The 12,095-nt window shown below is 39.3% G+C and overlaps 1 protein-coding gene across 1 annotated transcript in view; it reads right to left on the reverse strand.

Annotated features, from left to right (window-relative positions):
- Nucleotides 1-351: 351 nt before the first annotated feature.
- The window catches only part of LOC124777399 (MFS-type transporter SLC18B1-like), an 82,923-nt gene continuing 71,179 nt past the window's right edge, over nt 352-12,095 (reverse strand). The window contains exons 9-11 of the mRNA XM_047252793.1: nt 6,393-6,488; nt 6,145-6,313; nt 352-1,350 (exon numbers count right to left, since the gene is read on the reverse strand). Coding sequence (XP_047108749.1) covers nt 1,036-1,350; nt 6,145-6,313; nt 6,393-6,488 — 580 coding nt within the window. The 3' untranslated portion in view covers nt 352-1,035. The remainder of the gene's footprint in view (nt 1,351-6,144; nt 6,314-6,392; nt 6,489-12,095) is intronic.

Here is a 12,095-nt window from a genome sequence, read left to right on the forward strand (position 1 = left end):
TTGTCATTCTCCAGTCACTCCCAGACCATTTATTCAGTCTTCACATCAGCAATGTTTGACTTATTTCTGGTGTTCTGCAAGTCATTATTAGCATGTTGTAACTTAAATATTAGTTACTGCAGCCTTTCTGTTTTGTTTCATAATTCTACCTCCACAGCCCCATGTGACTATAGTCTTTCATTGTACTCTTTAATAAAAATCCTCCACTTCTTACAGTTCATGATGTTCAGTTGTATAGGTATGCTTTTCATGTAGTGATTTAGTTCAATTACTCTCCCATTAATAATATGTACTTAAGTTTATGTACGAGTAAGAGGGTTAAAAGGAATTAAAAAGCAAAATGCCTTTCCAGTCGCACATTGTTTTTATTCTTTACATTTTCACTTTGGTGTGTCTCCCATTCTTATTTAGTAATGGACTACAAAATTATTTTTCAAAAATGCAGATCAGAAGTTATCACACTCATTCTTAATCAGTATGTACAATTATTTGCTCCATCCACACTAATGTAATCAATATATACAAAATACAACATTCTCATTTGTGCAGTTACAGATTGCTAAATAAGAATGACACACACAAAAATTATTCTAAAAGTGAGGAACATGTATGAACTAGTTTTATTTAACTTGTGGTCATGTTTAAGAAAGTTTAATAAATAAAATGTTAGACACAAAATGGCCTGCTGAATTGTCAGTCAGTCTACAATGACAATGCATAGAGGTATCTGTTTATGGGTAGAGCTTGACCTAATGTTATTTAACAGCTGTGGGCATTACATAGCAGCATCCTCAGCATTTTACTTGCTTTTTCAGATGACAGAACATACAGATAGGTACACATTTGTTGTTCTCTTTCATCAAGCATACTATTTACTGCTGCTACCATCATATTACTGTAAACACTCTTCTTTACAGTTATAACTAGACATTAAGGATGTTTTGAGAATACTGATAGGTGTTATTTTACAGGTGTAAAATTTAACACTGTAGGCAAAACTTTTTTCTTCAGAATTTAATTTTTCAGCAGAAATGTTCAATGTCTGCCCCCTATAAGATTTCTTGATTCTGACCCACCAAAACTTGAACTGTAAGGGCCTATCAGAACAGCACCACTGTCTTTCATATGCCAGGTTCCATGCCTATTTTTGTAACTGTTACATGCAATAATGCCATTCATTCCCGGTGGTCGTTCAATAGCAACTGCTTTGTTTCTGACAACAGTTCCATTACTGATGATGTTTGACCCTGTCTCTGCACTGGAGTACATCTTCAGATCATCTGTTGGTGTTATTTCCTTGTAGGGTGATCTTCTTCGTGTGAAGCAAATAAAGATCAGTACGACAATACCCTGATGAAAAAGTAAAGGTAAATCAGTGAACAAATAAAACACATTCATACTAAAAACTTTTCTTTCACAATTTTCACACAATTCTTCAGAAAAAAGTAGATTCATGAAACATTTAAAGTTAGTCGTAAAACAGATTTATATAAATTTCGTAAATATTGTGGACAAAATAGTTCATGCATCTTAAGATGGATTGCCTGTCTTAAGTTGCATGAAAAATTTTCCATGTCCGTTTTATTTTACCCCTGTAGATTTCAACAATAGCTTCATAGCAACAAAAGCACAATACTTTGTCATGATGTTCAATAGAGAGATTGTGCCAGCAAGTGACAAGCAGAATTTTATAATCTTAGAGCAGACAGTAAAAACTAATCAGAAAAGTTTTTCAGTGTCTTAGTGCTGAGTAATAAGTGGAATGCAGTAGAGAAATTTTGAGCCATTAAAATAAAAAGCTTCACCATGAGGGATGACTGCATCAGTAATCTTAATTGACTACAATGTTTTATGCATAAGTAGAAACTGAAGTACAAAATGGTAGTGGTTATTCACATTAAATTCAGCTCCAAGTTTTGTGAACACAAGAAATTCAAGAGCCTTTTCCATATTAATTAGCGTACATGCCTTCAGCAGTGTCATGACCATGTTGTCCATAAATACATTGTAATTGTGTATGTGGTAATTGTATTACCATACAAGAAGTTCAAAAGTAAGGATAATATTTCCCAACAAGAAATGCAAGATGTTTTATTACTTGGTGAGTAAGCTGTGACCCAGAAAACTATTTCTATAGTTGAGTTTATAAGAAGTATCCAAGTTTTGTTGCAGTAAGAAAGGTTCGAGAATGGGATTAAAATTCAAGGTGAAAGACTATCTATGTTAAGATTCAGTCATGACATAGCTTTTCTCAGTTGAAGTGAAGAAGAATTACAGGATCTGTTGAATGGGATGAATAGTTTAATCAGTATAGAACATGGGTTGTGAGTAAATCAAAACAAGACAAAAGTAATGAGAAGTAGTAAGGATAGCAAGAATCTTATCACAATTTGTGATCACGAAGCAGATGAAGTTAAGAAATTCTGCTACGAAGTAGCGAAATAACCCATCATGGATTCAGTGGAGAGGACATAAAAAGCAGACTAACACTGGCAAAAAGGTGCATTCCTGGCCAAGAGAAGTCTGCTAGTACCAAATGGAGGCCTTAGGAAGGAATTTCTGAGAATGTATGTTTGGAGCGTGGTATTGTATGGTAGTGACACATGGACTGTGGGTAAACTAGAACAGAAGAGAATATTAACATTTGAAATTTGGTGCTACAAAAGAATACTGAAGATTTGGCGGGCTGATAAGGTAAATAATGAGCAGGATCTCCATACAGTCAGCAAGCAAAACAATATATGTAAACATTGACAAAAAGAAGGGGGCAAGATGATAGGAAATGTTGAGAATTCAGGAAAGAACATTCAAGGTGCTAGGAGGAGCTGCAGAGGGTAAAAACTGCAGAGGGTAAAAACTGCAGAGGGTAAAAACTGCAGAGGGTAAAAACTGCAGAGGGTAAAAACTGCAGAGGGTAAAAACTGCAGAGGGTAAAAACTGCAGAGGGTAAAAACTGCAGAGGGTAAAAACTGCAGAGGGTAAAAACTGCAGAGGGTAAAAACTGCAGAGGGTAAAAACTGCAGAGGGTAAAAACTGCAGAGGGTAAAAACTGCAGAGGGTAAAAACTGCAGAGGGTAAAAACTGCAGAGGGTAAAAACTGCAGAGGGTAAAAACTGCAGAGGGTAAAAACTGCAGAGGGTAAAAACTGCAGAGGGTAAAAACTGCAGAGGGTAAAAACTGCAGAGGGTAAAAACTGCAGAGGGTAAAAACTGCAGAGGGTAAAAACTGCAGAGGGTAAAAACTGCAGAGGGTAAAAACTGCAGAGGGTAAAAACTGCAGAGGGTAAAAACTGCAGAGGGTAAAAACTGCAGAGGGTAAAAACTGCAGAGGGTAAAAACTGCAGAGGGTAAAAACTGCAGAGGGTAAAAACTGCAGAGGGTAAAAACTGCAGAGGGTAAAAACTGCAGAGGGTAAAAACTGCAGAGGGTAAAAACTGCAGAGGGTAAAAACTGCAGAGGGTAAAAACTGCAGAGGGTAAAAACTGCAGAGGGTAAAAACTGCAGAGGGTAAAAACTGCAGAGGGTAAAAACTGCAGAGGGTAAAAACTGCAGAGGGTAAAAACTGCAGAGGGTAAAAACTGCAGAGGGTAAAAACTGCAGAGGGTAAAAACTGCAGAGGGTAAAAACTGCAGAGGGTAAAAACTGCAGAGGGTAAAAACTGCAGAGGGTAAAAACTGCAGAGGGTAAAAACTGCAGAGGGTAAAAACTGCAGAGGGTAAAAACTGCAGAGGGTAAAAACTGCAGAGGGTAAAAACTGCAGAGGGTAAAAACTGCAGAGGGTAAAAACTGCAGAGGGTAAAAACTGCAGAGGGTAAAAACTGCAGAGGGTAAAAACTGCAGAGGGTAAAAACTGCAGAGGGTAAAAACTGCAGAGGGTAAAAACTGCAGAGGGTAAAAACTGCAGAGGGTAAAAACTGCAGAGGGTAAAAACTGCAGAGGGTAAAAACTGCAGAGGGTAAAAACTGCAGAGGGTAGAGATTGAGATACAAATAACTGAGAATGTAGGTTGAAAGTGATAGTGTGATATGGGAAGGTTGATACGGGAGAGGAATTCACGATGGGCCACATTACACCAGTCAGAAGACTGATGGCAAAAAAACTTTGTTATAGACTTATTTTCTCTTGTTTCCATGAATAGAAAAGCTGTAGAGTTATGATGACAAAGATAAAGATGATGATGATGATGATGATGATGATGATGATGATGATGATGCCTGATTGATAAATTTAAAAATGAAAGAATTGGTTTTCACTAGTTTCTTTGTTGTCCTGTTGACATCACTATCAAAGTGTTAATATTAGCTTAATTTTACACCAAAAGGGAATGACAAGACATTATAACCATCATATGTTTGAGATAAATTTGGTGATTTAAACTCCTGGTGAACTTTACTTAAGGAATAAAGATAACCCACTGGAAAGTTGAGGTACTGAGGCATCAAAAGTAACAAACAAGTTGGAGACCTTAGCTAGTTTTTGGATGAACTGTTTTCAGAGCTATATGGACATGACCACCGAACCAGCTGTTCGCCTACATTTGTGACCAACAACAAACCATGGCCAAGAGCACTTTGTCATCCAGTGCCACAACACACTGCTGAGCAGATGTCTAATTTTGGTGGCTGCTTCACAGCCCATGACCTCTATTACACAGATGGGACTCATCCTTATGATGCTGTCTTAGCACCTGTAATCCTCCCAGCATTAACCTCTGCAAGTCCATGACCCAAATCCTCTATCACCCACTTAAACTTCACTCATCTCAACCCTCATCAACATCTACCACTGTCATATCATTTATTCATTGTCATGTTGTCATTTAGTCATCATCTCCCATCTGCTGGTATAGGAATCTGTGCCTACACTGTTAGGTGAATAATTCTGATGCAATAATTTAGAAAATAAACAGTTTTATCAATACAGGCAGACTATTCCAAAAGTAAAGGCTTGGTGATCATTGCTACCAGTCTCTAGGCAATCGTCTGGCACATGCTGACCACCACTCTCCATGGTGTTTAGGAATCACTGTCATGCAAAATCTCCGTTAGGTCAACAGCTCATGTCATTTACTAATACGGCTGATAACTCATACGACAAAAACAGGAACATAAGCAGTTAAAAAAGGGCATTCCATCAGGAAATGGCAGACTGTCAAAAGCTGAGTACAATGTGCACAAGTGGTGGGGGAGCACCACTTAACAAATGGCAATGGCTAAAAGGACATTTCTCAATATGCGACCTAGTTAAAATGATCTCATGGCAGGAGCGCCCATAGGAGGTCGTACAAGCTGCTGGGAGAGGCTTAATAATCTGGAGTTTGTTCCCATGAAGGTATTATCAGTGGTAATGCCAAAGTGACACCACTTGACTGACACAGAGGTAATTGGAGGGAATGTAAGAACTAGCAGGCTGAAGTACGAGGACTGCGGCCTTGGCAGCAGTGTCAGCAGCCTTGTTTTCTGTCAGACCGACATGACAAGGAAACCATATAAACATGACAGTGGCTCCATCAAGAGCGAGCAAGTGACAGCATTCCTGGTCCAGTTGCACTAAGGGATGGACAGTGTACAGAACACACAGGCTTTTAAGGGTGCTGAGAGTGTGAGCAATGATGCAATTGCAAAGCCTGTGTTGCCAGGTGTACTGCTTGGCATGATATAGGACAAAGAGCTCTGCTGTAAATACTGAGCCGTGGTCCAGAAGCCAATACCGAAAAATGTCAGCACCAATGACAAAGGCACACCCAACACTACAGTCAGTCCAAGAGCCATCAGTGTACATAAAGGTACTATCGCAAAGATTTCTTCTTGTGGTTACAAAGTGAACATTATGCAGTCAGCATGTTCTACTGCCCACTCACTGTCTCTGTGATGAAAATCTGTGACAGTATTACCACCCTAAGGATATCCTCTGAATGAGAGGCATTCTGATGTAAATTTATAATGTGCATATGCATATATTTCCACCAAAATTGTATCACTTATTTCATAGCATTTTTGCTTTGTATATTAGTACCAAATGGAATATTTTCATTCTGTTCTCTTATGTACAGAACTGCTGAAATATATGAGAGTGAAATGAACTTACATTGATAATACAACTAAAATTAGAAATAAAAAATACTTATATTATTCTTTATACTTACTACAAGAAGATTAAGTCCAACAATGAACATTGTTGCATTTTTAAATCCTACTCTGTCATATAGAATACCAGCAGCAGATGGACCAATAAAAGCTCCTAGTGCAAATGTTGAAGTCCACAATCCAGATATCAATCCATAAGTTTCCAGATTGTTAGGAAAGCCATATGCTCTGAAATAAATTTGTAAGTCAAATGAAAACAAGAAAAAATTTATTATGTATTATACATAACTTTTGACTGTGCTCTTACATTGCTGTTCTAAGAGCATCTGTGAATGATGCCACCAGTTGCGCAGCTATCCCAAGGCCATGACACACAAGCCCCAGAATTGATAACCATAGAATTCTGAAAGTATTAAAACAACCTTAGAATCTGTTACAGTGCCAGCCCAGCAATGAACAATTTGCAGTTATGTGCATCATGAATGAAATAATACATGTACACCCTAAAAAGGTAACAGCTACACCATATTTGTACTAGTTTTAGTATCATCTAAGTACAGAAAGAAAATGTCAGCATTGTGTCACAGCTCTAGTTAACAACAAATTTATTTCACAATCAGACCATGTTGCAAAAAATATGTGTAACTGAACATTGATTTTTATAGTATAAGATTTGATATCATGTTCACAGCTTTGCCACATTATCCATTTTTTTCGTTAATTCTGTGTGCATACAAAGACCGAGGCTTAACATGGAATAAGTGATTTAAAGTACTTTCAGACCAATAAATTCTGCCATCAGTTTCCATTAATACTTTCTGATGCACTAAATCTCAAATGAGCCCACTACTAACATCTAGAAAGATTTGATCTCAAGAAGTTGTTGTTTTACATGTTTAAGCGTTACAATTAATCTTTGTACACAGGAAACTAAAATGTAATAATCCCACTTAGAATGCTGGAACCTTGTTTTTATAACAAAAAAACAAATGCTCATTAATGGATACCTTACATGGATCAAAATTAAAATGGGAGGAGGAAGCCTTTCACATATTTCAACAATGAATGCTGATCATCATCATCTGTTTTTCGTAAACACAGATGCCTTAAAGATAGCACCATATACTATTGCAGAAACTAATATTAATTGGTATTATAGTGATAGAAGTCAATCATATGTGATAACAGTAGTAGTACAACTGACAACTAGTTTGTGGGGATTTAACTTTCTTAATATTACAAAAATGCATATAGTGCAGATCTGCTTATGTGTAATGGTACATAGGACCCAGGAAGCTCATGGGCCTGAAGACTTGTCATTCAAAAGGATGTAAATGGAATGAACAGTTGGTGTTAATAAACCAATTAGAAAACTTAAATTGACCTGCTTTGCATTTTCATGTATAATAACTGTAGTTCATAACTGACATTATGTCTTAGGAACTGTGACCCTTTTGTTATAATAAACACTGTCTGGATCAACTTTTTATACCAACAGCTGGTTTCTTTCTGCATTTTAGATCATCTTGATGCCTGGAGCTGCGAAGTACAGTTTGTCAATGTTGTGTGAAACTAACCTGAGACATGAAGATGATCTGTAATGCAGATTGAAACTAGTTGTTGACAAAAAGTTGTGAGCCCAACAGTAGCCAATTATTTATAGTAATTGTTGTGTTTCTGTGGACAAAAATATTGATAATGGCAGATCAGGTAAAGAAAACGATAATGTAGTATTAGGTAACTGCAGTAGTGTCTATGGAAAGGCCCCAGAACTAGTCTCACTTTTCAATGTTAACAATGCCCACTTAGTATTAGGGGAAGACACCACTGAAACCGAATGTTAATAGCAATGAAATTCTCCATTCCAACTGGAATGTGTATCTGAAGGGCAGGATTAATGTCAGTGGTGAAGGTGTGTTTACAGCCATAATATGTGTGATAATATCTGGTGATATTAGTACAGATTCTGGATGTGAAATAATACAAGTGAAGATTGACAAAGGTGGATAAAATATGTTCACCGCATGCTTTTATCGACATCTGCTGCAGCAGTAGTAGCAGTGAAATGTTTAAGGGGAAACAGCATTTTACATAAATTTCATGATCATATTATAGTATCAGGTAGATATTTCAACTTGCTGATTCTAGACAGAGATTCAAGTGATTTAGGCAGATTGTCGGGACTTGGATTCATATGAAATTCTTCTAAACAACTTATCCATATGTTACCCTGAGCTTTTATCAGAGTACTGACTAATTAAGGCAACATATTGAGTGAACCTTCCTGGCAGATAGAAATTGTGTGCCAGACTGGGACTCTGGCCAAGAACTTTGCCTTTTGTGGGCAAGTACTTCATTGACTAAGCTACCGAAACATGACTCCCAGCCCATCCTCACAGTTTCACTTATCTCCTACCTTCAATGTTCCTGGGTTTGCATTCCAGTATGGTACACAGTTTTGGTCTGCCATGAAGTTTCCACACACACAGGAGAGTGATAAATTAATTCTGGGAACGTATTGGATCTTCTGGCCCACAGCCCAAAACATTTTGGCTTAGCCAGTTTACATCTGGGCAACAGTGATCACAAGCATTACTGAATGACTGTAAATAGGAACATAAAGAAAGGCAGAAAGGTATTTCTGCTTCATAAGAACTACAAAAAGATTTCAGAATACCTAGGAACTCATCAGGAATGGTGACTTGTAGGTAGCCATAAAAAGTTTCAGTTCTGACCCTCTTACAAACCTGGTCAATATCAACTTTTAAATCCTTTTCTTGAAAGAAAAACAGAGCTTGGTTGGTTGGTTGGTTGGTTGGTTGATCGATCAATTGATTTGGGGAGGGGTGGAGGGTAGAGGGCAGAAGCAAAGTTAGAAGAAACAAAAGTAGTATAGTCCAATCAAAGGGAAGAGAAAAATGGGTAAAGAGTAAGAAACAGGAGGAGGGGAAGATGACGAGAACAGGGAGCACCCCAGAGGTGCTCAGCACAGTGAGGTGCCAGCACTGCCACTGACATCCCAATCGCCACACCATACCATGAGTGCGGCAATGGGGAAAACACGAGAGGAAGACAAGTAAAGGGAAAATGAAACAACAAAATGACCAGACAGAACATAGAAGAAAGGGGAGGGGGAGATCTGGCTGGCTTGGAGGAAAGCTTGAAGGCCTCTTAAACGAAAGCAGAAGAACTCCATTTTCAGAAGGAAAGTCAGGTACTTAAATCTGGGAGGACAAACCATTTTCACGAAGAAAAGTCAAGGATGGATTTAACCATGCGAGGGATGTCTGCCAACCCCTGGGACAAGAATGGTGGGAGGCTTATTTTGTGTGAACGGCTAAAAGGTGAGGGCAATAAATAATATGGATGACTACTAAAAAGTGGGGGCAGCTCATTACAGAGTAAAAAACCATGGGTCAACATAGTATGGGCAGTACAAAGACAGAGGATGATGGATTCCCATCAGGAGAGGTGGAGGGAAGAATGCCACATGGTGGGAGTCCCCATGATCGCACTAAGTTCATTGACCCACGTGGAGGAATCATCCACTTACAGGGAGGAGAAAAATTGTGTCACAAAATTTTAACCCTGGATAGTTGATACCAATAGGAACCAAAATTACTGATGTGTAGGTTGACAAAGCACCATTTTTAAACAACAGAAACTTGGCCCACACACTTCAATTGCCATTGTCCAGAGCATCTGGCAACAGGGCAATCTCAAGGCCAATCTGAGCATGTGTCACCAAGTTTCTGTAGTTTAAAAATGGTGCATTGTCAACCTACACAAAATTAGTAATTTTGGTTCCTACTGACATCAGCTATCCAGGGTTAAAATTTTGTGACAATTTTTCTCCACCCTGTATAGAGCTGGAATAACCACCGATCTGACAGAAGGCGCAAGTCCATTAATAGTGATGAGGATATGGACATTTAATATGGAGCCCTGTGGAATGCCATTCTCCTGCGTCTGCAGAGAGCTGAGTATAGTGCCAACACGAACTCAGGATGACAGGAACTGCTCAATAAAAATCAGTAGAGGCCAAACGAACCCACTTGTGGGAATGAAAATGAGATGTGATTGCACCAAGTCCTATCATAGGCCCTACGAAAACCTAAGAAAACAGTAACAAGATGGCAGCACTGAGAAAAGGGACACTGGTCAGGCTGACTGGCCAGTAGCTATCAAGGAATGACAGATCATTGCAGGCTAAAGGATGAATCACTATATTGTCCCTCCATTGGGACAAATATGGTTAAATATCTGGAGGTGATATTGTCATTGTGAAGGATTAAGCTATTGAAGCAATTGATTAGGAATGGAATTTGGGCCACAGTCAGAACCATGAGAAAAGGAGACGGCCAGAAGATATCCCAATTCAGTGGAAGTTTCATCGTAGGATTTCACCTGACAAGGGGTAAAACCAACAAGTATGGGGCAACATCCGTGAGTGAGAGAGAGAGAGAGAGAGAGAGAGAGAGAGAGAGAGCCAGCCTCAGTGCAGGATAAACAATGACGAAACTTCTGCTCCAGTACTTTTTTCCCCTTTTTATAAACCAGGCAGTCCAGGGAGTGTGGAGGGATGGTCATGATAATTAACAAATGTTGATAGTGGAACACAGGGGCTCCCCTCTTGGAGTGGATGTCTACATTCATTGCACAGAGGGTCCACCATACAGTGGGAAGACGTGCACAAAAGATAAACACTAAGAACACCTCATGGGTGTTGGGATGTAAGGCATCAAACCACAAGAATAAACCATTCTGTCAGAGGGTATCCCCCTCAAATGCCAGAATAAGGTTATAAGTGTAGTGTCACTGCCAGACACCACACTTGCTAGGTGGTAGCCTTTAAATAGGCCTCATTCCGTTGGTATATGTCGGACCCGCGTGTCGCCACTGTCAGTGATTGCAGACCGAGCGCCGCCACACGGCAGGTCTAGAGAGACTTCCTAGCACTTGCCCCAATTTTACAGCCGACTTTGCTAGCGATGGCTCACTGACAAATTACACTCTCATTTGCCGAGACGATAGTTAGCATAGCCTTCAGCTACGTCATTTGCTACGACCTAGCAAGGCGCCATTATCAATTGCTATTTATCTTTTTTTGTTTTGGTTTAAGGGCGCAAAACTGCTATGGTCATTAGCGCCCGGTCCGTGACTTAGGAAACAGTAAAAAACCGAAATTGAAAACCAGCAGCAATGGGAACGAAAGTCATAAAATTGGAGAAACTAAAAGCAGAAGGAAGGCTTAAAAATACACTACAGAAAGGGGTTGGTGGTCCCCCAAAAAAAAACTTCAAATGACTGACGTCATTTCACTGGCACTAATAAACTGGAGAACGCGGTCGGCTGAGCGCATGTCATCTGCTAAAATCGACGATAGATCAGGCGATAGCTGTAGACGGGAGCGTAACGGATTAAAATATGTTGTTGTTGTTGTTGTTGTGGTGGTCTTCAGTCCTGAGACTGGTTTGATGCAGCTCTCCATGCCACTCTATCCTGTGCAAGCTTTTTCATCTCCCAGTACCTACTGCAACCTACATCCTTCTGAATCTGCTTAGTGTATTCATCTCTTGGTCTCCCTCTACGATTTTTACCCTCCACGCTGCCCTCCAATGCTAAATTTGTGATCCCTCGATGCCTCAAAACATGTCCTACCAACCGATCCCTTCTTCTAGTCAAGTTGTGCCACAAACTTCTCTTCTCCCCAATCCTATTCAACACCTCCTCATTAGTTATGTGATCTACCCATCTAATCTTCAGCATTCTTTTGTAGCACCACATTTCGAAAGCTTCTATTCTCTTCTTGTCCAAACTATTTATCGTCCATGTTTCACTTCCATACATGGCTACACTCCATACGAATACTTTCAGAAATGACTTCCTGACACTTAAATCAATACTGGATGTTAACAAATTTCTCTTCTTCAGAAACGCTTTCCTTGCCATTGCCAGCCTACATTTTATATCCTCTCTACTTCGACCATCATCAGTTATTTTGCTCTCC

The sequence above is a fragment of the Schistocerca piceifrons genome, chromosome 2 (assembly GCF_021461385.2).
Source record: "Schistocerca piceifrons isolate TAMUIC-IGC-003096 chromosome 2, iqSchPice1.1, whole genome shotgun sequence".
Taxonomy (NCBI): domain Eukaryota; kingdom Metazoa; phylum Arthropoda; class Insecta; order Orthoptera; family Acrididae; genus Schistocerca; species Schistocerca piceifrons.